Genomic DNA, 27,903 nt, shown 5'->3' on the forward strand with positions numbered 1-27,903 from the left:
TGTGTTGTGTGTATTTGGGTCTTTACACATTATGGCAACCCTAAAACAACCCCATCTTGGGGTTTTCTTGGCAAGATTGGTTCTGAGGAGATTTGCCTTGCCTTTGCCCTGAGGCTGAGAGAGTGTGACTCCCCCAAAGTCATGGGTTTCCACAGCCTTCCCTCTGAATGCCAGCGTTTAGCTTCCTCTTTGCTTGCAGCCCAATGCTACCTCCAAAGTCCTTGCCTGTCCCCCATGCATCCTCTTCCCGTCACAATAATAATAATAATAATAACAACAACAACTCACCTCGGAATGCCATCTCTGCATCCTTTGCTTTTAGATTGCCACCCCAGAATGCCTTACAATACACATATGTAGCAAAAGCATCCTGTATCAATTTGCCAAATTGAAAGGGAAACATTTCTAACATTCACATTGTAGCATTCGCATATAAGAAATAATTTTTTAAAAAGCCTCTTGCAAAGTGAGGTGCCGTGCCGGGAGCAAGCAAATGAAAGGGAAATGTAGTACAAGCAGACACATTCTATCTATATGTATCAATAGAACTATTCGCATAGTTTGTCAAAAATAAAAATACAAAAGAGAGCGAGAGAGAGAGAAAGCTGCCTGCAAGAGGAAAGGCATGTTCCACTCTCTGCCCTCCCTCTGACCTAATTCCTCCCCTGAACTTGATCCTTCGTTTTGCTCCTTCCTTCTCCCCCCTCCTTCGCCCTGATTCTGCCCTTTATGGCACCCTTCCTCCTCCTCCTTCACCCCAATGAAGGGGAGGCATGTTCTGCCCTCTGTCTTTCCTCTGACCTAAATTCCTCCCCTGAACTTGACCCAAACATGACCGGGGCGAAGTTCATATTTGCTGGACCCAGTTTTTCTGAAAAGATACAGGGGAAACTCCGCTTTCAAAACATCCTGAATGGGTGTGAAAGCCTCGATTTTGCTTGTGGAAGAATTGGGGCCAATATGGTCTTCTCATGGTTAATCTGGTTTCTGAACCGGGGTAAAAGGCAGTCTGAATGGCCCCTGCATGAGTGAGTCAGTGTTACAATGAACAGAGAGATCATCCTAGACAGAGTCATCATGAATTTTCATGCTTTGTCAGCCATCAGCTGTAACCCTGAAACATTTTGAAGATGATCCCTCAGCTTCTGGAAAGAGTAGGCTCCAAGGGGATTGTGGGAGTTGTGGTTTTAAAAAGTAACTTTTCTGAGCTTTGCCTCAACAATGCTAGCCTGTGGTCCCATGCCAACAGCTGCACATTGCTCAATCATATTTGGCATCTGTTGTACTTATTTGCTCTGTCTGTACTGTACTCCTGGACTGACTTCAAATGCAAGCAGAACGTTCTTCCTTTGCTAAAAAATAATCAAAGCCACACTAGAAAGTGCTTAAATGCCCTTTACATTATCACCCGATCAAAATGAACTGCAGTCTGTGAAATGACAGGCTGAACATTAACATGCGTATTCAGGCTAATGCTGTCTTCTTGAAGAAGGGGATGCAGGTATACCTCAGTTAACAAAGTGGATGTGTTCCTGGGTTTTACTTCTTGAAAAGAACTTTGGAACCAGAGGTAGAAATAACACAGAAAGAAGAAGGATAGCTTCCTATACCACAAAAAAAGAAGAGCAGTTCAACATGTCTGAGCAAGCTTTTTTTTTTAAATTATTCATTATAATCAAAGATACAAAAATATCAATATACAGACATACAAACATGTAACATATAATACTGTTTGTGTATAACAGTAAAAAACATGTATCGCTTCTTATAAAGTAATAATTGAAATATCCTAAAATCTTCCCAAACAATTTCTCTAACCTTGCAATATAAATATTATTCATTTCCCATATAGTATGACTAGTTCTTAATTTAAATATACTTCCTATCTGCCTACATTCTTTATTGCTTAGTGCCTGCTCTATTACGTAAAGACAGTTTGCGCAGTTATTTTGTAAGAATAGTGTTACAATAAAGCATAAATCGTTAATATTAATCCTAAGATATATATTTGATTTCATTTCCTATTATCTCTATACAGTACTTTATGACACAAAACCAATCTTTTTCTATTTTACCTTTTGCTATTCCTTTCATTTGAGCTGTTAACATGTCCATTTCCATTGCTTCGCAAAGACTTGATAACCAATCTTCCAATTCAGGTGTTACTGGGGTTTTCCATAATTTAGTGAAGATAATTCTAGCAGATGTAACCATGTATAGTATAATACGTTTATATTTTTTCTCGGTTTCTTTTTCCAATTCCGAGGTCATATTTAGTAAGAACAAGAGTGGGTCGAACGGGATTTTCTGATCTAGTATCTCTGACATTGTTAGATGGATGTTTTTCCGGAATCTCTCTGCTTCTTTACAAATCCACCATGAGTGAAAGAAGTTTGCATCAACTTTGTTGCATTTCCAACAGGCTGCATCATGTTTTTTATAAACCAGATTAATCTTATGAAGAGACAAATACCAGCGGTGTAACATCTTGAGAAAATTTTCTTTATAGTTTTGACAAAGTGTAAAATTCTTGGAGCCCATTTCTCCAATTCTATAACCCTACCAACATCTCTTGACCATTTTACCATTGTGTGTTTAACAGCTTCACTTTCTAAATCTCTTTGTTGCAAGATCTTATAATACTTAGAAATGTGTTTTGGTTTTTTAATCAAATATAATTCTATCTATTTCATTATTAGTTGCCGTGATTCTGGTCTGAGCAAACTTTTTATTCAAAACTAACATCATGCACATGTGAAATGAGACAACCAAGCCAGGTAAGCCTTGCATAAGTAAAAACATTTTGAATCTTCTACAGACCACTTGAAACCTTTTTGAAAAATGTATCCCCCACTTTTCTTATGACTTCTATTTTGGTGGCAAAACCTACAGATCTATATTTTTTTCGACATGCCAAAGGATCTGATGTGGCAAGCTAATCTGCTTTCCCCTTTTCTTTCTGTTTTCCTCTTTACACATGCTCAGTAAGTGATTCTGGAGGCAGCTACTTTACCTTGCCTGTTGAACATAAGCACACACAGCCACAGTAGGATCACCTAGAATAGAATCCCATTCTTGCCCAGGTCAAGCTTTGTTGCAATGTTTATTGTGAACACACTGTTGCAACCCAACACTGAAAGTCTGTCATTTTCCAACCTTCTTTCATCATCCTCCCAAGGCAAATGGTGCTGCAACAACAACAACAACAACTTCCAGCTAGACGGACAACAAGGAAAGGGGGTGCTGGGCTGGGTCCCCATAAAAAGGCTTTGTAAAAAGGAGCTGCCTTGTCAGAGACTGAGGTATGCCTGTACTGGGGAAAAACAACAACTCAATTCTTGTTTTAATTCCCTCAGCTAGAACTGGAAGAAACACAACTCCTTGCAGTCTTAGGATCTTGATGGGTGCTGCTCTCTAAGCCAACTGCTGCAAAAATGTTATTTGCATGCATGGGCACTGGAGATAAAAGGCATACACCACACTCAGAGATTAAGCCTCTGTGTCTTTGCACAAGTTAGTCAAGAGAACTGTTTTCACCCCAACAACAGTATTCCCTTATGGGTAACTTTTTAGGGCAGTGATGGACAGCTGTGGAAGCTGTGTTTTCGGGCCAAGAGTCACCTTTTTAAAAAACAACAGTTTACAACTGTTCACTTCCCTTTTAAAAAAAGACCTTTCTTTGGCCTAAATTCACCAAAGGTAGCCTCAAAAAGAGAACCAATAATTGCCAATTTTTAATTTGATCTCTGGATACCTCCAGGCATGGTGGAAATGCTCTCCACAGTCCCTAGAGGGCATTTTGGGGGCACTTTGGAGCAAAACAAATTAGCAAAATAATGTATTTTTGGCCCCTGAGGGGCCACATTTCCCCCCACCTTTGTTCTAGGATAAATACATTCAGTGGTGGGCAGTGCCAGAGCCAAACTGGCAAGGCCAGAGCCACATAGTCTCCTGTTCACACACATCCATCCAAACACTTTTCTCTGTCTTTTCTGTCTCACACACATGTACAATCATACATGGAGGCATATGATACACATAAATCCTTCCCGCACTGCAAATAGATATAGCAAAGCCTTCCATCAGAGCCACTGGGAAGTTTTCCCAAGCTTAACGCAGGAAGGTGCAGGAGGGCACTCCTGTGGTGGTAGAGTCACTTTATGGACTCCACCCTGAAGTTGGCATTGCCTAAATGAAGGTGGTTGGAAGAGGAGAAGCATTATTCCATCCTTTCATGAAGTCTTTCAAGGAAACCCCTAGTCCCATCATTTTCTCTTGTATGATGATCTTTCTATCCATTCCTGTTTTCTTGCCACATATCATGCAGAGACTGTTTACATCGGGATGGGCAAAGTGTGGCCTATGGTCTGCATGTGGCCTCTGGACACCAGGCCCTTTGTAATCCCCAGTGTCCTGCACCAGGATGTAATCTATGGCCTGTTACAGACAGCCAAAATAAAGCTGCTTTGAGTCACAGTGGAGGTATGGTGTTTCAATGATGCATGCGTCCTAAGAGTCCAGAAGTTGCACCAAAGCCACGCTCCAGCCCTAAGGACTGGATCATGGCTTTGGTGTGGCTTCTAGACTCTTAGGACGCATGCATCATTGAAACACTATACCTCCACTGTGACTCGAAGCAGCTTTATTTTGGCTGTCTGTAACAGGCCAAAATGTCATATTTAGGAGACCGCTCCCAAAATGTGCATTATTCTAGCAGAAACAAACATTTAGTAATATTTTTGTGTTCAGAAGCCTGCTCTAATCAGAGGGCCCAAAGCTTACTCAGTTTGCATGGAAGCCATGACACACACTGAACTTGGTATTTTGGTTTTGTTTTAGAATGGAAAACAGCTTGAGAAACATAGAATCATAGAGTTGGAAGAGACCACAAGGGCCATCCAATCCAACCCCCCTGCCATGCAGAAAATCTCAATCAAAGCATCCCCGAGAGATAGCATTCTTTGTAATAGTTTGCTTTATTTTTTTTTTAAAAGTATAAGTGAAGGGAAAGAGGCATTCCTACAAAAGAGCAGAACGCAAGACAATGTGGGATGCCTTCACTCAACTTCATTCAACCTAAGGTGCCTTCATTCAACTTTCTGTCACAAGTACACACCTGTCCTCTCTGCATAGAGATCGAAGGTATACTCTTTCCAGCTTCCCATGGGAGCATCATCAGATCACATATTCCCCACTTACTGGAAATTCAGAAAGCCATCTTCTATCTCATTGGAGGCAGAGACATACTGGAGTGTACCCGACTCTCAATGGTTTAACACAGGGGTAGGCAACCTTTTTGACCCGGGGGCCGGGTTGCTGTCCCTCAGACAACTGGGGGGCCGAAGCCAAAAAATAAATAATTAATTATTATTTTTTTAAAATTAAATAAATAAATAAACCGGGACAAATGTAGGACAACATGTTCAAATGGTGGACACCTTTTTTAAAAAAGTGGAGGACACACAAAAAAAATTGCTGATTTTTTTAAAAAATGTTAATATAAATGCATGTTTCTGAGGCTTCTATAGACAATTGCCCCTGCGCGCGAGAGGCCAAAGGCCCCGGCGGCAATCGGTGGCAGGACCGGGCTGGGGCCGGTCCCAAGGCCTCGCCGGGCCGCAGGTTGCCTACCCCTGGTTTAACACCATCGCCCATCAAACTTCTTTCCCCCTCCTAAACCAGGCTGCTGTCAATTGGGAACAATTACAAGTAGAATTATGTGAAAAAGCAATAGTTTATACAGAGCTCTGGTCTGGGACTAAAAACAAATTCCTGAACTTAGCATGTGCATAGGAGCAATGTTTCCTGCAATTCTGTACCTCTGAGCCCCTGTTTTGCTCTTGGCTCTGGCTGGTATACCTCAAACTGGTAGTAAACAAATAAACAAAGCAAGTCCAACAAGAACTGGCAATCGTTGTTCTAGCTTACTGATGACAATTCTAAATATTGTGGCAAGGAGCATGACCCTGGCTTTTGCCATTTGTTTAAAAATGTCACCTAGGTTATTCTGACACCAATCTGCCTTCATTCTACCTTGTCTGAGTATCATTGGACCATAGACATTTCACCATACTTCTGCCACATAGCAAGGGAACTGTTACAATTGCTTGCTTTTTCTTCAAGCCATTCCTTTTGTATATAACATTTATTACTCCCCACGAAAGAAAGAAAGAAAGAAAGAAAGAAAGAAAGAAAGGCACCCTAAATAAGCTGCACAACAATCCTACTCAAAGCAATGGTCCCTGGCCTGGTGCTGGTCCATGAGCTACCAACTGCCAGTCCTTGTTGAATTTCCAGGAAAGAAATATACAGTAGTAGTCAATGGGCACAAATATGGTTCCTGTCCCTGGCACACTGGGGGAAAAATGCTCGTTCCCCACAACAAACAGCTCAGAAAGCAGCACTCTGCAACAGGGTTGAAGCTATCTAAATGTTATTGGATTCTAAGTTCCATCAGCCCCTTCTAGACTCCCCAGTGGTGAAGGGTGATGGGAGTAACTGTCCACCTATATTTGGAGAGGCACACATCTTGCGTTAATGTTGCAGAAGAAACATCAAGGTCCTGCATTGCACAGTTGGAGTGTAAAGCTCCTCCATGTTTAACTGCTTCCTTCACCAGCCTTGAGCTTTTCTGTTCTGGTGCTGTGACACTGCCATTCCATTCAATGGCAAAAAGATAATGGCAACATGCAACATACCTTCAGGGTATCCAGGAGGATGCCTCTGCTCTCCAGTGGCTGGTCACTTCCTTGTCTCTAGATGTCCATGGTGGGTATCCCAGTACCATGAGAGCTCAGGGAGTCAGGTCGTAGCTCACGGTATCAGTGCAGATGGTAGAACTGAATTCTGCCATCCACTCTGACCATTCTCACACACACACACACACACACACACACACACACACAGATGAAAGTTGGACTTACACCTGCATTTACCACCAACAGGATGATGGCCTGAATGTGTCCTTTCCTGCAGCCAGAGGAACTATGTCTTTCAAGGTATATTCATCCATTCAGTCCTCTCAACACATACACATAACACAGGAAGGGCTTTACAATGCTGTCCGTCCTTCCCTCCCTGAAGCACTGCACAATCAACAACAACAACAACAACATTGCAGAGTCTCTGAATCTGCCTCTGATGCTCATGTATTCAGTAGAACATCTGTAAGGTGTGCCTGTGAAATCAATGTAAGGAACCTGTCATGTGTACATATTTGTGTGTAGGTTTCCCTGTTGAACACAGTGTCAAATAGATGTTGGGTGCATGCAACACTGGAGGCACTGTCTCTCTGGTCCTTGTGCTGAAAGCAAGAATAAGGTGATCACATTAGGCTACTGGTGCTGTTCCCCTCAGTTGGAGAAGAGAATGGAGTATGTTATATGGTTGCCTGGTCCCTCTAAATTAGGCAGCTGTCTTAGGTTCCCTTGAGAAGGCTAAATCATCACTAGCACTGAAGTAAAATTGAAGTGCCATTTTAGTCACTTCTACACAAGGAGAGGGACCACCATCTTGATCTTTGCTTTAGGCAATGAAAATGTGGGGCAACTGGGGATACATGTACATATGGAAGAATTTGCGTGAAACACTGCTTTAGTAAAATGCTAAGCTGTTAATAGAACAGGTACAGCTATTAAATTTATACTTAATCTTTGAGTAAGGAGGTGGTACCTGCTCAGCTATCTGGGAGTATCTGAAAGCAAGGCTTCATTTTTCAAAATATGTTTCCACAAGGTGTGGGAACTGAAACAGATTGAGGCTATAGGAAAGAGGGGATGGAAAAAAGGCAGAGGAATTGTGATAAATTTTAAAAAATGCTTTGCGCTTATGTAGGATTAATAACAGTGAAACAGAAGCTGGCAACAAAAAAGGAAGAACAAGAGACCTGTTCCACAAAATTTGAGAAATCAAAGGGAAATTTAAACCAAGGGCAGGGATTCCCTACAACCACAATGAAATGGGAGGAGGGGGACTGATGGAAGCAATAAATAGAAAAAATATACAAAAAGATGAACTAATGAATTACAAAGGGGAAGAATAAACTTATGAATGTGAACTTCAAATTTTGGAAAGCAAAATGGAAGCAACACTCAAAGCAACTGGGAACAATAAATCACCAGGAACAGATGGCATATGAATAGAACTACTACAATCCACAGCAGCAGAGTCAAATTCAGTTCTAACTAAAATATGCCAATAAATATGGAAAACACACCAGTGGCCCATAGACAGGAAACAATCAATATACATACCTATCAATAAAAAAGGAGACATAAAAGACTGTAGCAATTACAGAAATCACACTGATTTCTAATATCCCAGAAGACAGGATCAAAATTCAAAATTACCTTAATAGATTAGAAAGCTGGGCCAAAACTAACAAAACGAACTTCAGCAGGGAGAAATGCAAGATACTGCACTTAGGTAGAAAAAAATGAAATGCATGAAATGGTGCAGGGCCTGGAAAAGAGATGGTTAAGGGGTGATATGATAGCCCTGTTTAAGTATTTGAAGGGATGTCATATTGAGGACGGAGCAAGCAAGCTTGTTTTCTGCTGCTCCAGAGAACAGGACCCGGAGCAATGGTTGCAAGCTGCAGGAAAAGAGATTCTGCCTCAACATTAGGAGGAACTTCCTGACAGTAAGGGCTGTTCGACAGTGGAACACACTCCCTTAGAGAGTGGTGGAGTCTCTTTCCTTAGAGGTCTTTAAGCTGAGGCTGGATGGCCATCTGTCAGGGATGCTTTGATTGTGAGTTCCTGCATGGCAGAGTGGGGTTGGCCTGGATGGCCCTTGGCTTCTTTGCCAGTTGTAGGGTCTATAGTTTTATGGTTCTCCAGTCTGGAAAGAAAGCTCAGCTCAAGGTGCAGCAATAATTATTTTGTTGTGATTGTTGTGTTCCTTCATGCCCTTTCCGACTTATGGCGACCCTTGTGGTTACTACAGGGCCCAACACCTGCTCCTGAGGCTCCACAGAGTAACCCTGTCTTTAGGTCAACCTTAAAGAAGCCACTGTCCTCAGGAACCACAGACAGGTGCAGAAAACAAGCAAAGGAACCCGGGGGCGGCATTAGGAGGTGACTTTGGGGCCTGCACCGCTTCAGGACAAAGGAGGAGGAGAACGATACCCTTTTTTATATATGTTGGTTAATAAAACCAGAAGAGAAGCAAGGCACCCAGAGGACCAGGCAGCACTTCTCTTCCCTGGGCTTTCTTTTTTTGAGTGAAAAGGGAGTTCCCTCCCTTCAGAGGAATTAGAATTGGTCCCAATGGAAAGCCTAACAATGAGGGTACCTCCCCAATTTGGGGTCGGCTTGGGCCTAGTCTTCTTAGCCTTTGGCAGCCAGACAGAGCAAGAGGGAGGGAGGGAGGGAGGGAGGGAGGGAGAGAGAGGGGGGAGAGAGAGGGAGAGAGGGAGGGAGTGAGAGAGAGAGGGGAGGAGAGAGAGAGGGGGGAGAGAGAGGGAGGGAGAGTGAGAGAGGGGGGAGGGAGAGAGAGAGGGGAGGAGAGAGAGAGGGAGGGAGAGCAAGAGAGAGGGGGGAGGGAGGGAGAGGGAGAGCGAGAGAGAGAGAGGGAGAGAGAGAGAGGGAGGGAGAGAGAGAGAGGGAGAGCGAGAGAGAGGGGGGGAGGTAGGGAGAGAGAGAGAGAGGGAGGGAGAGAGAGGGAGAGAGAGAGAGGGAGGGAGGGAGAGTGAGAGAGAGAGAGGGAGGGAGAGAGAGGGGGACGGAGGGAGTGAGAGAGAGAGAGAGGGGAGGAGAGAGAGGGAGGGAGAGCGAGAGAGAGAGAGAGGGAGGGAGAGAGTGAGAGAGAGAGGGGAGGAGAGAGAGGGAGAGAGAGTGAGGGAGAGGGAGGGAGAGAAAGGGAGGGAGAGAGAGGGAGGGAGGGAGAGTGAGAGAGAGAGAGGGAGGGAGAGAGAGGGGGACGGAGGGAGTGAGAGAGAGGGGAGGAGAGAGAGGGAGGGAGAGCGAGAGAGAGAGAGGGGGAGGGAGAGAGTGAGAGAGAGAGGGGAGGAGAGAGAGTGAGGGAGAGGGAGGGAGAGAGAGGGAGGGAGAGAGAGGGAGAGAGGGGGGAGAGGGAGGGAGAGCGAGAGAGAGAGGGGGAGAGGGAGAGAGAGAGGGAGGGAGAGAGGGGGGAGAGAGAGGGAGGGGGGAGGGAGAGCGAGAGAGAGAGAGGGAGGGAGAGAGAGGGAGGGGGGAGAGAGAGAGGGAGAGAGGGGGGAGAGGGAGGGAGGGAGAGCGAGAGAGAGAAGGGGAGAGCGAGAGAGAGGGGGGAGAGGGAGAGAGAGAGGGAGAGAGGGGGGAGAGGGAAAGAGAGAGAGCAAGAGAACGAGAGAGAGCGAGAGAGAGAGAGAAAGGAGGAGGCGCCCTCCGCCTTGGTCGCCATTTATGGCCAAAGAGCGGGAGGAGATTGGAGGCGCCTAAAATAAGCCTCCAATGGCAGGGCCCTGGCTCGGCCTCTCCATCCCTCCCTGGCCGGGGGTTTGTCCCCAGGGGCTGCTGGGCACAGGGCCCACTGGCTCTCCTTCGCACCTTCAGGGGGAGCCGGGGAGTTTGCTCAGGGTCCATCCAAAGGCGCAAGGCGGCACAGCCTGCCTTCATCCCCCCCTGAAACCAAAAGGCCGGCCCTCCTCCTCCTCCTCAGTCCCTTCGCCCCCTCCCCTCAAAGCCGGCCTTTTAAAGCTCCCCACTCTGGTTCTGATTGGAGCAGAAGGGAAGGGGAGGGGAGGGAGGGGAGGAGGAGCCGCTGAGCCCAGAGCCCCCGCGCCTTGCATCAGCCGCGCTGCGGGCGGGGAAGGCACAAGGGGAGCCCCGCCATCGCCGCCCTCCTCCTGCTGCCCTCAGCCCTGCGAGGAGGAGCAGGACCCTCTGCCTGCCCTCCTCAGCTGGCCACTGCAAGGAGGGCCCCCTTCCTTCCTTCCTTCCTTCCTTCCTTCCTTCCTTCCTTCCTTCCCCTCCTCAGCCTCTCTTTCCCTCTTGGACCCAAGAGCCTCCTCTTTGCCCTCTGAGCCCTTGATCCCATGGAGAAGCCGGCGGAGATGCGGAACGGCTACCTGGGGGCTCCCTCGGAGGCAGAGCCCCGGGGTCCCAGCCAGGCTCTGCTGCTGCTGCTGCGGCGCCTGGCTTCCTCCCTGGGGGGCTTCCTGCGGAGGAACTGCCTGGTGCTGCTGACGGTCTCCGGGGTGGTGGCCGGGGTGGCGCTGGGGGCCCTGCTGCGGCGGCTCCATCTCTCGGCGGCGCAGGTGAGCTACCTGGCCTTCCCGGGGGAGATGCTGCTGCGGATGCTGAAGATGGTCATCCTGCCGCTGGTGGTCTGCAGCCTGGTCTCCGGGGCCGCCAGCCTGGACACCCGCTCGCTGGGCAGACTGGGCGGCATCGCCATCGCCTACTTCTTGGGCACCACGCTGCTGGCGGCCGCCCTGGCAGTGGCCTTGGCCTTCGCCGTCAACCCGGGGCTGGGCGCAGGAGGGGGCCTCAGCAAGGAGCAGCTGGGCCTCCAGGACCAGGTGGCCACCCCCAAGGAGACCCTCGACTCCTTCCTCGACCTGGCCAGGTGAGTGGCCAAGCCATGCCAAGGAGGCGGGGGGGGCATAGCCCAGCCATGGCACTCTCCCTGGCTCCTGCCCACTGCCAGGAAGAGGGAAACTCCAGCAGGTGCCTAAGGAAAGGGGTTTAAAAAAGGGGGGGGGACCAGTCAAGGGGGTTGCATGCTTGACTGTGAAACCCTCTCTGAACCCCTTTCACTTGTTTATGAATTCATAGAATCCTAGAGTTGGAAGAGACCCCAAGGGCCATCCAGTCCAACCCCATTCTGCCATGCAGGAACTCCCAATCAAAGCATCCCCATTGACAGATGGCCATCCAGCCTCTGTTTAAAGACTTGCAAGGAGGGAGACTCCACCATTCTCTGAGTAAGGAGTGTCTTCCACTGTCCAACAGCCCTTACTGTCAGGAGGTTCCTCCTAATGTTGAGGTGGAATCTCTTCTCCTGTAGCTTCCATCCATTGCTCTGGGTCCTAGTCTCTGGAGTAGCAGAAAACAAGCTTGCTCCCTCCTCAATATGACATCCCTTCAAGTATTAAACAGGGCTATCATATCACCTCTTAACCTTCTCTTCTCCAGGCTAAACATCCCCAGCTCCCTAAGTCGTTCCCCATAGGACAGGGTTTCCAGGCTCTTCACCATTTTGGTGGCCCTCCTTTGGACACACTCCATTTTTTCAACATCCTTTTTGAATTGCGGTGCTAAGAATTGGACACAATATTCCAGGTCTCACCATAAAACACTTTACTATGTTTTTCATAGTACTGTTTTTAATCTTGTAAACCACACTTGAGTCGCAGCTTTGGGAAAAGGTCAGGATATAAGTAAACATTAAGTTTTAGTTTTTTTGTGGGGTTTTCAGGCTATGTGGCCATGTCCTGGGAGAGTTTATTCCTGAAATATTATGATTATGATTATTATAGACATTTTTAAAAGTAGCTTTCCAGGCTTTGCCTTGCCCTAGATGTGCCCTGTGCTTCTAGGTCCCAACCCTTGACATTTGTACTGATGACAAATGGCTGGCACACACTCTATAATTTGTCATACAATCTTGGTATCTGTCCAGTTTGTTGTAAGTTAGAAATTAAAATAAGCCCCATTCATACTGCAGAAATAACCTGGTTTGTCACCGTTTTAACTGTCCTGACTCAGTGCTATGAAATTCTGGGAATTGGAGTTTGTTGTTGGCCCAGAAACTCCAGTTCCCAGAATTCCATAGCATTGGGGCTACAACAAACTCCAACAGACTCTCCACTCTGGAGCCACAACAAAGTCCAGTGCCCAGAATTCAGTACAGTTAAAGCAGTGTCAAACCAGGTTATTTCTGCAGTGTGGATGGAGCCATTGATTGGTCTTCAGAACATAAGGCTCTTGCAATCCATTAACTGCAGCATGTTACTGTGTGTGAATTAATGGATAAAATAACTGAACAAAGAAGCTGATTCTAGAAAAGTGGCTAATGCAAAATATAAAGGCTGCAGCGTCAGGCTCTATGCTTTGCATATTCAAAAGTACTTGGGTGAAAATCCATATAGGCTGACAGAAGATGATAGAAAAAAGGGTGGCAATGCCAGAGGAGAAGCTGTGTCAGTCTTTTGCAACAGAAAAAAAGAAAAGAAAGTTGTTTAGCACCTAAAGACTGGCATGTGTATTATGGCTTAATTTACGGGGAGTCAAGTGAATTAAGCATATCTTCTCTTGGCAGATATCTGATTCACACCTGAATGATCACAATTTCTGCATTGTAAACATCTAAGCCTTTTGGAGAACTTCTGTTCCTTGTTTTATTTTCCCTCTGCGTATGTGTGTGCACGCACGTGCGTGTGTAAATATAGATTATCTGCCAGCTAAATCCATTTGGCTCATGGAAGCATGCCTCTGTAAACCTGTTAGTCTTCAAAATGCTCTCTGTTTGCAAAGGGGTTTCAGTTTATTTTTACAAAACAGTTTGCTCTTGCATGCTTCTTTCACATGGGGTTCCCAGTAGTCTTCCATCCAGGTTGCTGATCAGATCTCTGTTTGCTTACCGGCTTTTGGGGTTTACTTCATGTTCAGTCATTACTCTGAAATGGTTTCAGGGGCTGTCAGCTTCTTAGGAAATGTGCCTAGCAATAGGAGCTAGCATAGCCGCGTGTGCATGAGTGAAAATGTACTGTCGGTGAACTTGAGAAAGATACGAAGGATTTCTAAGAAAGCTGAGGGAACTTCTTATCTGGTTCAACACACACGGTTGTGATAACTACATCTGTGCTTTGAGCAGTGCATATATTCTTGTTCATTTTTTAAACAAAATAATTAAAATGTAAAGAGACTCTTAGGTAGCAGAAGGGATAGCTTAAAGTTATTCAGAGATAAGTTCTGCAGAGAAGGAAAGTGGACTGTTTTAAAAACAAACTTTTAAAAGACTGATCAAGGGGTTGTTCTTACTAGGTGAAACCCCGCGTTCTGAATCGAATCCAAGGAGTGGCGTTCCTATTAGGATCCGATTTAAACCTAGAACGGTTCTAGAGCAACTCGCAATCGTCTCCACTACAAATCGAATTGTAGAGCGGAATAAAATTTTGATTCGAGTTTTCCTCATTTAACGCGTGTTAAAAAAACACTAGGGTCTGACCTACGTTTTTCCATTGATTCGATTTAGGAACCGGAGCATTTAAATAGGAACGACAGCCTTTGAAATTGCGTTAGATGAATGGGAGGAGCGGAGTGCGATGGGGCTGGCCTTGGGGGAGTTGCCCTTTCTGTCCCCATCCGTCTGGCTGTCGCCATTTTTGCTTCCCTCACCCCTTTGTCCGCTGTGGTCTTTCAATAATAGATAAGGATTTTTTAAAATTATTTTAATGGTTTACAGGCGCTTAATCTCTTCAGCGCTTTAAGCGCCTGAAGTCCCGGCTGCTCAAGCGCCTGCATCTGCCAAAGGAGTACAAGGCTTCCCCCAGTGGATTGCAACCTCCCCTCTATGTGGGGAGAGCCCATTTCTAACGGAGGAGAGGCAGGAAGGGAAGGCTCCTCTCAAAGAGGCATTCCCTGCCCGCTTGGGCACTGATCCCGCCCAGGCAGGGAAGGGAAAGCTCCTCGCGAGGAGGCATCTGATCTCACCCAGGCAGGGAAGGGAAAGCTCCTCGCAAGGAGGCATCTGATCTCACCCAGGCAGGGAAGGGAAAGCTCCTCGCAAGGAGGCATCTGATCTCGCCCAGGCAGGGAAGGGAAGGCTCCTCGCGAGGAGGCATCTGATCTCGCCCAGGCAGGGAAGGGAAGGCTCCTCTCAAAGAGGCATTCCCTGCCCGCTTGGGCACTGATCTCACCCAGGCAGGGAAGGGAATGCTCCTCGCGAGGAGGCATCTGATCTCGCCCAGGCAAGGAAGGGCTCTGATCAATTGTGGGGGGGGGATAGAGCCTCTCTCCCTCCATTTCTCAAATGGAATCTGCCTTCTCCTCCAACCCTGGAAAGATAATCTTTGGGAAGAGTGCTCCCTCCCTGCTTTTCCAGCAGCCTCCTTCATTGATCTCTGTGCTCTCTGAAGGGATTCTCCCTGGCTGTCTTGGGAGACAGGATGCTGCCCTCCAAAACCTATCCCATAGTTCCTCTGGAAAGAGCTTCGCTTTTTGCCAGAAGCCTCCTTCATTGATCTCTGTGCTCTCTGAAGGGATTCTCCCTGGCTGTCAATGAAATGGAAACGATGCCAAAAGATAAATCGCTTCCAAATATTCCGGATTAACGTTACGTCATTCTGACGTACTATTGATTGACAGCTCCAAATAAGGTATGGAGGAGAAGAATCGCTTTATTTAAACACCGATTTCATGCCAAGTAGGAACGCTTGCAGGTAAAAACTTCGATTTAAACAACCAGATGGGAACGATGAACAAAGCGATTCGGATAGCGGGATAAGAACAGTGTTATTTTGAATCGATTTTATTAAAAACGTTGTATTTTAAATCGTTTCAAATCTTAAGTGGGAACAACCCGTTAGGAGAGGAGGAGGAGGAGGTCATGAAATTGTTGGATATTAAGGAATAAAGCTGCTTCGACTCACAGTGGAGGTACGGTGTTTCAATGATGCATGCGTCCTAAGAGTCCAGAAGCCACACCAAAGCCATGATCCAGTCCTTAGGGCTGGAGCGTGGCTTTGGTGCGACTTCTGGACTCTTAGGATGCATGCATCATTGAAACACCATTCCTCCACTGTGACTCGAAGCAGCTTTATTTTGGCTGTCTGTAACAGGTTTCATCACCTTGAACTATATAAACACAGATGTTCTGCTCCCATGCAAGTGTGGTACACCCAGGGAGAACGGAGCTGACCAGGACACTTAAATGTAAATTAATAAATAAGAGGGCATGAGAAGGCAATTCTTTGAAATTCAAAAATGAATGTTGTTCCAGCAGGCACTGTTCAGTGTTTATGACAATAATTATGTAACATTCTACAATACACTTTCAAGACCAATTCATGTGTGATTGAGAAAGTGTTCTTTTTTCCTTCCAGGAGCAAAACACTGTAGTTTGAATGTTAGGAAGGTGCAGTATCTCCTCCACTTAAGTGCTGCCATGAAAGGGGAAAGAAATCTGGATCCTTTCTGACAACTTTTTGTTGTTGTTGCAAAGGCCCTTATGCTTCACAGGACTCCTGAAGTCGTACTTGCTTGTGGAAGGCAACAGGACATTTTTTGTTATATTAGCACTTGAAGTTTAAATAGGGACTTAAAGATTTACATCTCCCATCTACCCCAGGCAGCTTCAGAAATGGATATGGGAAGAAGAAAAAGTTTAAACATTCTTATACTCTCTGCATTGCTGATGCCTCCAGACATCTTTAAGGTGACACTTACATAGGTACTTTTTTCTACTGCCTTTTATTGACAGTTGTTGGAGGAACAGTGTAGCAGTGGCAGTCATGATTACCTTTTTATGTTTAAGAACGGACGTGAATTGTATATATGGAGGCAGTGTTTGACAATCTTGTCTAGTGATGTAATGTGGGGCTTGCAGCAGTATCTGAGGTCAGGGAAACTTAGGCAATTTGTCCTGCCCCCTAAAGCAACTGTCTCCTGCCTGTGTGCTTGCCCTAAGTTCTTACATACGGTAGGTCCTGCAACATTGCTTACTAGGGGCCCAGGCAGTTCTGGAAGAAATGTCAGGGCCATGGAACATCAAATCTGCCTTAGGTCCCATGAACCCCTGGACAGCTTTGCATAGCTCCCTTTTACAGCAGGAGTGGCCAACAGTTGCCATCATCCCTAGCCAGAATAGCCAATAGTAAAGGATTGTGGAAGTTGTAGTCCTACAATATTTGGCATGCTACACTTTGCCTAGCATGCTCAGAAATCTAACAAATCTGGGCTGTTAACAGCCTGGTGTTTTAGTTCCAAAGCAAGTAATGAATAAATACAAGGGGCATTTCAATTAAATATATTCTTTAGTAGAAGGAGATTACATATATTTTCGAAACAGAGTTGGCCTTATGGCTTATCTCTGTTGTGGTAGAATGACTGTGACAGACATTATCTCTCAACAGTGAGCTGCAATTACTACAGTTGTGTTATTTCATAGTTGTCATAGAAACAGAATAGATATGACATAGAAGGTGTGTGTTTGGCTCTCCTCGTGTCTGTTTTGGAGGTGGGGACTGAAAACAACCAGCTGAAACCATGATATTGAATTTCCCCCACTTTCTGTAGGTCTGGTCCCTTGGATCTGCTTCAGCGCATGGGAAAGGAGAGATTCACACTCTGCACTTGGACTCCCTACTCCCCATGATTAACAGAAGGAGGGGAGTGGATCTGAAATCAAAAGGAATGATAGAACAGGATAAATATGGAGGGATGACATTTCTGGACTCTCATATAATTCCCAGAGTCTCCCAGCCAGGATGGTGAATGACCATGCTGGATAGGGGATTTGGGGAGCTGCCCTACTAAAAAGTGACCTTTTCCATTTCTTCAGTGGAGAATGCCCAGAAGCAATGGTCATTCATCAGTTTAAGCCTGCAGGTAGCAATTGAGCAGAACACTCAGTCTTAACAGAGACCAGCCCTTTGCTTTCTCTTCATAGTATGAGCAGACACAGATTTGGACCTCAAATAGAGTCACCAGCTTAGCCAGGTCTTTTTAAATCCTTTGAACAGAACAAAGGTGGTAGAGGGAGCAAGAGAGGGCAATCTGTGGGTGACATGAAGTGGAGGCAAATAAATATGTCTAGTCTTCAGTGGGTTTGCGATATAGTATGGTGATTAGATGTCCATTCACCATTATATCTCCTTTCTGGTTACCACACCACATTGCAGTACCTGTTGGCTTTAGGTAACATTCTTCCTCCTGCCTTTGTCCACCAGCAACCATAGTTAAAATTGAACTTGCTGCATCATCTACAGTTGACGTTCAGATTTTGAATTTATGTTGACATTCACACACACAACCGGCATCTGTCTGGACTTTCCACTTCACCCCATGCATCTGAAGAAGTAGGCTCAAGTTTATGAAAGCTCATAATACCAGTTTCTTTCTTTCACTTACTCTCAAAGATGCTGCAAGATCTCTTTGCATATGTGGGTGAGATCAGTCCTCTTCATTGGAAGTAAAGTACAGTGTCAAATTTACAGGCAGTTTGTTAAGCATTTGAGCTCAAGAAAGGGACATCTAGTCCAGTGTCCTGCCACACAGGAATGTACAGTTAAAACACTCCCCCACAATGGCCATCCACAGTGATCTTGGTACAGATTGGCTGTGTCCTGCACTCACTGGTTAGCAAACAACTTTTAATGGGATCTGTGTTTTGAACTGAGCAAGGCTGGGAGGATAAAGAGATTTAGCTCAGTTCACTGGTTCATTTCTTATATGCCAAGTCATGGACCCTCTCCTGTTGCAAACAGCAACAGGGTTGCTGTTAGACAGAATCCTTCATAACATCATTATTCACCTTGGTCCAACAAAGTACCAGCTACTAAACATGCAGAGTTGTTTGTTTGTTTGTTTATTGTTCATACAAGGCAGAGGGAGCATTTGCCTGTCTGCCTCCCCAGAAAGCAAAAAGAAGCTGAGATGCAGAATAAGTAGATGATCTTTGGGGGTCTGTGTAGTTTTGGTGTGGGAGTGGACATATTCTGAGTTTCTAGTTTGCCCATCCTTAATTCTGTTGTCTTCCTCTTACATGTAGCAGCTTTGTGGTACCTTGTAATGCCTGCCTGTCATTCAGCTAAAGAGGAGTATGGCAACAGAATAGAGTAGGCATCACCTCAAAAATAGGTTTTTCACATGTAGTATGTAATTTTGTACATATTAGTTTGGGGATTTGGAGAGAAAAATACTAATAGTCTTAAATAAATAAAAGTAAGGTCAGCTGTGGAGAGCCCTTTGCTGGATTTGCTGATAGTCTACATCAGTGATTTTGGACTTCAGCTCCCAGAAGCTGCAGCCAACGTGGCCAACAGTCAGGAATTCTGGGAACTAAAGTCCAACACACCTGGATGACCAAAGTTTGGGAACCACTGGTCTACAGGGTTAGTCTGCAGGAGGAAATGAACATGCTGTGTAAATGCTTTGCAATCACTCTACCGAACTGTATTCATGTATCTACCAGTACTGCAAATCTTAAAAGAAAATCATACTTCTAAAGGCTTGAATTATTTCCCTTCTTTTTTTAGTGCAATAAAGATAAAACAACAAGAAAGAACAGTTGAAACACACTGATAGAAACAATCCCCTAGATTGTGTACTTTAGCATAGCTCACTGACTGTGGGAAAGTTCTCACAATAAGAATTAAGTGGAGAACTGATGAACAAACAATTTATCTGTGCTGTAGATAGTGGCTCCTCCCTTTGTCATAGCAATCTTTCTGGGTCACATTCCCTTAATTACAGTAGTCCAGTAAGTTTATATTCCCACTGCTGTTTATAGACTCTAATCTCAGATTTTCTTTTCTGCCAGTGTTTGGTAATGGACTTGAGCTGTTTGCTCCTCAGGTGTATTTTCTGTGATGCACCTGATTTCTCTTGTTGCTATGTGATAGTCGGGATTCTGCAAGGTGTGTGTCTGGAACTTGCTTCCATGATAGAGGCATAGACTGAAATTCTTTTTATTCTTTCCAATATAATATTCTATACATCATCCATCATCTCATAATTCAAGACAAACCAACACAGAAGCACATTTGGAAGAGGAATGATCTTCCAAATTGTTGTTTTAGTTATGTTTTGATCTTTCCCCTTTTCTGTAATCACAGGTCCTCTATTTTGGTACTCAAGTTCTGTCACATTTAATACTTAAGATTGCCTGTGTTTTAATATAAAATGCAACTGCCAAGAGGATCAGTCAGGGTTTACGTTGTGGAAAAGCTTGGGGGGCAGCAGAAATGTCATGTTTAGAGAGCTGGACAAGGTTTTTAAAATAGTTTTTACAGTTCATGAAAAATGTGACATGGTGGTTGGGGAGAATAATTGTTTATTTAGCTATAATCAATGTATATGTTCTGCAATAGCATGAACTCTGAGGGCAAAAATGTTCACTCAGGCCTAATAAACTGAGGAGAAAAGGTGATTACATGGCATTTTGCCTTGTTAATGCAGAATTAATGTTTTAATCCTACTTTAGGCATAATATTGTTCTAATGTGAAAGCAAATAATTAAGTTTTTAAGCCGTAGTCAAATCGTAATCTTTGGTTTTTTGTGTGTGTTTTTGAATTTTTGCAGAAACTTGTTTCCATCAAATCTCATTGCTGCAGCATTTCGATCGGTAATGTCTATATTATTTTCCTATTTTTGTTTGGGCTAGGATGATTGGAGTGTTTGACAAAAAGATCCCCATTTCCTATAAAGAGATTTTAGCTATGATATAATTTGAGTACAACAAATACACACACGCACACACACAAAACCAAGGAAACTGATAATGTACTTACTTCTGTTATGGACTTCTGTAGTCCATAGTGTACGTCTGATGGAGGAATGGGCAGCTTGCAGTCTTCAAGCTGTTGGTGGACTGCAGCTTCCATCAGCTCCGGTTTCCAGAACCAGTAATAAGGCATGGTAGGAGAGGCAAGAGTTGGAAGGATGCAAGTTGCTTCTTTCTATTCAATGCTTAGTGTGTAATTTTTCCAGCCCAAGGTACCAGATCTTGTCTGATCTTGGAAGCAAAGCAGGGTCAGCCCTGGTTAGTACTTGGATGAGAGACCACCAATGAATACCAGATGCTGCAGGCTACATTTCTGAGGAAAGAACTGACAAAACAACCTCTGGGTATCCTTTGCTTAAGAAAACCCTGTGAAATTTATGGGATCACAATAAACTGATAGGTGACTTTTAGGCACATACATGTACCTTATCCATTGCTGGGTGTGTGAGCAGGATGTATAGAGTCAGATTTACAAGTATTAAGCAAACATTCTTGATTGTGGAGAATTAAGTGAATTAGAGTAGCCAGAGATTGGACATGCTGAAAACAAATTACAAATGGAAGAATTTCAGGGCTGGATCCTTCATGCTTGATATGGTACCTGTTGACAAGAAGAAACCCTTTATTCAGTAGTCTCAAATTAGTGTAATGTCTGGAGTGCCACCAAGAGAATCTGATTTTCTTACATTAATCTTCTTTTTTTGAACTGGAATATTTCTTTACATACCCTTTGGGGAAAAAACCTTAAGATTTCCCCCAAATATTTGTGTATCAAAGGCTCTAGGGACCGAATGCCCTTCAGATTCTGCCCTGGTGACCATTACAGTGGCTGTAAGAAAAAGTGGGCAATGTACCCTAAACCTGGAAAGTATCTTTTTGGACTGCAACTCCTAGTATCGCCCATCAAGTACGGGCATTGCAAATTGTAGTCCAAAAAGTAATTTTTTGAATTTTGAATAAACCACCAAAAGTGATGTTGCAAACTAAAAATCCTTCAACTGGAAGAGAAAAGTGTAAGCAAGCTCAACGTGATTTTTCTGCTGAAAACCCCCCCAACAAACTTCAGTTCATAAGCTTTCAGTTCAGTTCATATGCTTCCCATTTTTTGAACTGAATCTCACACCAATGTCAAATCCTGACTGGTTAGTTGTCTGTCACAGGTATCATCTATCCCCACCCGCATACACAAATTCTACAGCTGAATCTTAGATGAATGATGGAAATTAGGTGAATGGTTAGATGAAAATTAATAAGATCTGGGAGCTCATTTAGGCTCTTCTAACTGTGTCCACACTGTCCTGCTTGGTTCAGCATAAGTACCTTAATAAGAATGCCAGTCAGTGATGTGCAGAGTACTTGGTTTTTTAAAAAGAAAAAAAAAACCAAGCAAGCAATTTCATTTGCTGGCACTATTCTAATGCACTTAACATGGCTCCATTGAGTTCAGATGGAACTACTTTCTTCAAAATTTCTTCAGGGTCACCTTTATATATAAGTAGGTATGGCTATGGTTTTGTACTTAGGCCCCATACAGACAGGCCAAAATAAAGCTGCTTCAGGACACTTTGGAGGTATACTGTTTAAATGATGCATGTGTCCTAAGAGTCTGGAAGCCATGCCAAAGCCATGATCCAGTCCTAAGGACTAGAGCACAGCTTTGGTGCAGCTTCCAGACTCTTAGGAGGCATGCATCATTTAAACAGCATACCTCCAAAGTGACCTGAAGCAGCTTTATTTTGGCAGTCTCTATGGGGCCTATGTCTACAGTTTTAATTGGCTGGTGAGCTTCATGAGTATATCTGGTACACTCCCACTTTTAGCAGTGGGACAGCTTGCAAATACTTTACGTCTTTGGCAGACCATGCATGATCCCTGCTTCCAAAGTGTCCTTAAAAAGAAGCTAAAGAAGGGTTTTAGGAGACATCCTGTGCCAAAATTCCATCATTTGAACATGGAAACTTTTGACTACCACCTTCTCTTTCTGTACAGAATGGCAAGGATTGATGTGGTATGGGCTCAGCTGAATGACTGGATGAATGCTTTGATTCTCCCGTACACACACCAAAATACCACCCCTTTGTAGATGTGCTCTTACACAACACATGTATGCATGATTCCTCATCATGCACATGCATGATTAGATCTATAAATTTGCAAAAGAACTTTATAGGGGGTTTCATGAAATAAGAACTTTAAGTTGTAAAATGTATTTCTTTTTTGGGAGATGGATGCTTGAGCTATTATTTTATTTGTATGACCTCATCAGTGTGTGATGTAGTTTTCAAGACTGCATATTATAAGAAGCTTCAAATGTAGCTTCATAAGCTCTATAACAATGTGGCCACATACAGTATATCAAATATTAATTAATTTATTTTTCATTTCCAGTATGCAACTGAATATAAAGCAGTAGTAAGAAATGCAACAATAGGAAATGTTACCATTGAAAAGGTAAGCAGTGACTCTTTGTTAGCCTTTTCTTTGCCCACAAGCTTTTGTGTAAAAATCTTCTTAATGCCTTTACAGTACATATAAATGTCATTAAAACAATTTTACAGCCTAGTCCTATGTATAATTTGCTCAAACATAAGTCCCACATTGTACAATAATATGCATTCATAGGTAAATGAAAATAGGATTCTAGTTTCAGGGAGTATTTAGTATCATTGATAAAAATACACACAGGAGGAAAGCACACATTCAGTCTCAAGGATATAGTTAATAGAAACCATCATTTATTCTAACAAATGGATTATGGGAATAAACTCAGATTTCTTTATGTTTTCTATTCCACTGCACCATGTGTTCACAGTTTCCCATTACAGATAGAAAGCCTCAAGCTATATAAAATATTTTTATAATTTTATATCTATATAATAATATATAAAAATGTAAAATTATTTTTATATCTCTCAAACAGTATATAGAATATATATCCAAGGGTAGCAAAGTACAGTAACATCCAAAATCTACAAAACAGTGATACCTGTTGCAAGCTTTCAAAGCTCTATTGGCTGCTTCATCAAGCAAAGCTGTTAAAAGGAGAAACATGAGAAAGAAAGAAAAATATGACAATGTTAGTCATAGGCCTACTACACAGGCCTATATAGAATTGTTGTTGTGTGCCTTCAAGACATTCCCAAATTAGGGCAACCCTAAATCAAACCTATCATGAGGTTTTCTTGGCAAGATTTGTTTAGAGAAGGCTTGCCATTGCTTTCCTCTGAGGCTGAGAGCATGTGACTTGTCCAAGGACACCCAGTGGGTTTCATGGCCGAGCTGGAAATCAAAGCTTGGTCTCTAGAGTCATAGTCAAACCACTACACCACACTGACTCCTCTATATAGAATACTTAATCAAATATTTCTTTTTTATTAACAGTATATCACTGATTATAAAGAGGTAATAAATGCTAACCTTGGGAATGCTACCATTGAAAAGGTAAGTGATGCTTTGATTTTCATCTTAATTTTTGCATACAAAATTTTACTTCGGAATTAATCTTCAAATTGTTCCTTATATCTTCACAGCATTCCTTTTAAAAATCAGAAATGATATTAGGGAATGTTGTGAAGGATTGATGATAACAAAATGCAGTAGGAAAAGTGCTAGAGCCAACTCACTGGTGTGATCTGAAGTCCTTCTTGCAGCCAAGTGTTTTTGGATAATAATCTTTTTATAATTCTGCAGTTTCTGTTGGTCAGTGAAGTATTGAACTGTGATGGTTTAAGGAAGAGGAAGTCCCATGTTTCAGCTGCTGTGAATAAGCACTTCCTTAGGTAGGGATGAGTAACTCAGATTTTTCTTGGCTCTGTTTACCCATACAGTCTTTTCTGATTTTAAACTGTTTTTATTTATATACCACCCTGACATTTTATCATAAAAAATGGATTTTTTTTTGTTCTACTACTGCATTACTCTGTAATTTTTAAAATATATATATACTTTTAAATTCTTATTTACTTTTTTAATTTCCCCTTAAAATGCACATGTATTGACTTACAGCCTTAATTAATCTTCAGACAGGTTTGTAAAGAAAGGGAAATTATATGGTATATCCATATAGATTACAAAGTGATAATTCTCAAAAGGGTACACCATCCTATTAGTTGTATATACAATATATAAAAATTAGCAGCACATTATTAGAAAGTCTCCAAATGCCTATTCTTTTCTTTCTTGTTAAAAATGAACACATAGGCACTAATCTTATTTTTTCAAATGTGACACATTAGTAATTATTTTGTGATATTTTAAATTTTTAATCCTTTTTTATAAAATAGCTTCAAAAATAGAAAAATGACCCCAAATGATAAAAAAAAATCCAAAATGACCCTAAAAGAATAATATAGGAGTAATCACTAAATGTGACACACAGGCACATACAGAAAAAAAAGGAATGATGTTAACAGTTGATAAAGTATTTTTAAACTGTGGTAAAATTGTTGCCAATAAAGTAATATTACTAATATTTTTACAGATTACTTACAAGCTCCATCTTTACAAGGAAATGTATCAATTGAGAGTGTACTCGGATACTAACCAATGTAGAGTAAATTAATCCCAGGATTGTTCCCAAATAACCTCATAACACCCAAGAGAATGTCCCATGCCCTAGTTCAATTTTGCTTGAACAGCCATTATTCTATGCCATATGGCAAGCTATGTTTGAGACCAAGGAAAATGTCTAGTACGTCAAATGAGAGCTACCAGAAAAAATTGCACTCTCCACAATGTGGCCACACAACCCCTCACCTCACCTCTGCCTTTCTTGCTTTCTTTTCACAACATATCTCTCTGTTTATGATCCTGTCTTCCTTGCTGTCTTTTGTGCCATTCATTAGTTTGTCCATTTTCTCCTCTTTCAAGCTTTGTTGGTCATCCTGTCACTTTTTCACCTTTGCCTGTGCTTTCCTCTCCTGTCTCCTCACTCATCACTCTCCCCATTCTTGCTTTCCCTTCTGTTTCTGCCATTCCTTTTCCATTTTCCTCATTCCCCTGATCTTCTGCAGAGAACCAAAAGCCAGCAAATGGCTTCCTCTGCAAGTTTGTTGCATCAGCTCTTTTCAGAACACTGCAATGAGGAAGGGTGAATTGAGTATGCACCATTGCTTGTGGCTTTTTGGAGGGCTGTTTGCACTATCTGGGGAGGCAGTAACCTTTCTTGCATGTGTGCATAATGTGAGATACATCCAGCTTCTAATTTGTATGGCACCACCTCCATTTTAGCATGGGCTTACTTTAATTCAGCAATAATTAGTAGACATAATATGGTTATGAGGTTTTGCTGTTCATATGTGTGTCTAAAGTAGCTCTTTAAATTTTGGACAGTTTTGAACAGTTAGGCTGGAGCATAATAGCATAATTCAAAATATTTCCTTTGAGGTAATCTACATATTATAGCTAGTGACACTGTATGCATCTTCAGCATAACATGTCCATGGTATCTCTCAAATGCACTACTTGCCTCAATGTCCTCCTGTTTGTAGAAAAGGGGGAAAGAACTATTTGTTTCAGTGATATAAGGGAGTGAAAAAAGAGTAAAAATGGGACTGTTTCACTTTAGTTTGACTCTGTCAAAAATTAAGCTGTAAGAACAAGAATAAAATGCACAGTGTTGGATTTTTCTTTGAAGCGCAAACACACACATGTGTGCACACACCCACACATATTTTGAAACCACTTCTCCTTTTGTTTTCTCTCATAAGATTTCAGGGTGCCTTTTGGACACTCAACAATGTGGACTCGTCTCTTTTTAATAATTACTCACAGCACTCTGGTATCATGGAATCCTTTGTGTACCCTAGAAACCCAGCATGATGCTTCTGTCCATGAGAGCTGGCTGGCTTTTGGACTGTTTTCCTTTCTAATATTTAAAATATTTGGTTTGCTTCTAATTTCATCTAGTTTAATATTTTTGGACAATCTGAGCATCTCTAAATGTAGAGCAAGATGTCTCTAAGCTTTCTCCTCATGGGCAGATTAATCTCATGGCTTGTACTGGCTAGATTTGTCTGGATAATTATAAGGTTTTTAAAAATAAGATGGAGTCTTCAGTGGTAGAGATTCATGTCAATGCTTCAGTTCATGCCTCTTGGCAGAACAGTGTCTTCAGTCAAGATGCACTCATCTTCACAACATTTTTTTAAGCAAAACTTTATTAAACACTATTTTCATATTAAAAATATTACATCTTCACAACACTGGATTCCAGAATCTATTTGTGCCCACTGATTTCGCTAGGGAAGAGATGGACAAATGCAGTCTTCTGTGGTAGGGATTGGAACATTTTCACATATGATTCTTCAACCACTTTGATCAGCTTTGGTTTTAATTGCTCTGTAATAAGAAGAAATGGAAGACCATTTTGGTTTCAATGAGTATTATAATTTTTACTGCCTTTTCACAAAAAATGAGCAGCATTTGCATATGGCACAGAGGCTGCAATGGATACTCTAAGGTTCTGTTTAAGCGTTGCATGTGAAAAGAGCGTTAACTGTTCTTGCAAAAATATTCTCTTGGCTGCATGCATTATTTTTTATAATAATTTCTTATATTTAGGTGAGAATCTCTACTGAGTACAATGTTTTATCCTCCTTTATGAAAACAAATTTCATAAAACTACAGACTGTGTCTGATGTTTAGATCATTGATCAACCATTAGAATTGTGTTCCATTTTTATATGCTATCGCACATAAGAAGACCACAAATAAGTCTGGCTAACCTGCAGATAGGAAGGAAATATACTAAGGAGCAAAACAGACCGCCCCTTTGCACCGCCATCTGGGCGGTTTCAGAGCGTAGTTGTTCAGGCTGCCCAGCAGCCCACACATGGGTCAGCTTCCAGGCACTCTGTCGGCACATCATTTACACACCTCACGCTGCTGGAGCACCAAAAAGCTGGCTTTCATCTGCGGTGGGGTGGAAAAGCCAGCTTTTTGCTGGCACAAAAAGGAGTGGGTATTAGCCACTTCTTTCTTGGGCTGGCTAAAAGGTGGATTGAAGCTGCCCCTTCGGGATGGTCTCTTTTGCCCCTAAGTGTGCTAATGTGCTGGACATCGTGCTCCAAATTTAGTCTGAAGTGGGATGACCAAGGCAGAAGAATTCTTTTTGCTTTGTTAGAAACTGGTTCTGCTGATACCACCTAACGACCAATTACTATTTTGACAGTATATAAATCTGTTCAGACAGCATTATGTGTATTGATCAAACATTTCAAGGGGGATTTTCTGTTTTGCCAGCTCTGCCCTGACCCACCTCCATGCTTGGTTTAACATCTGAACAAAGTTTATGTATACAGAAACCACAGTCAGCTTAAGACATTTTACTGCCTGAGATGAAGAGCAAAATTATTTCATGTCTCCACAACAGACTGGATTGTCTGTTGAATCTTTGTTCTAATCCCTGTGATTGGAATGCAAGTTCTATCATAGTACTTCTTAAGATATCTGATGGCAAAGACTGGCAGCTT

At 42.9% G+C, this 27,903-nt stretch overlaps 1 protein-coding gene across 2 annotated transcripts in view; it reads left to right on the forward strand.

Annotated features, from left to right (window-relative positions):
* The first annotated feature begins 11,030 nt into the window (after nt 1-11,030).
* The window catches only part of LOC149313487 (neutral amino acid transporter A-like), a 31,828-nt gene continuing 14,955 nt past the window's right edge, over nt 11,031-27,903 (forward strand). Inside the window, exons 1-4 of one of the 2 annotated variants that reach the window (XM_089519187.1) lie at nt 11,031-11,550; nt 20,230-20,272; nt 22,820-22,882; nt 23,813-23,872. In XM_089519187.1, coding sequence (XP_089375313.1) covers nt 11,036-11,550; nt 20,230-20,272; nt 22,820-22,882; nt 23,813-23,872 — 681 coding nt within the window. In that variant the 5' untranslated portion in view covers nt 11,031-11,035. The remainder of the gene's footprint in view (nt 11,551-20,229; nt 20,273-22,819; nt 22,883-23,812; nt 23,873-27,903) is intronic. The other variant, XM_089519188.1, reaches the window with a different exon arrangement.

This window comes from Sceloporus occidentalis, unplaced genomic scaffold, assembly GCF_023333645.1.
Source record: "Sceloporus occidentalis isolate IW3139 unplaced genomic scaffold, rSceOcc1.0.p SCAF_4, whole genome shotgun sequence".
NCBI lineage: Eukaryota > Metazoa > Chordata > Lepidosauria > Squamata > Phrynosomatidae > Sceloporus > Sceloporus occidentalis.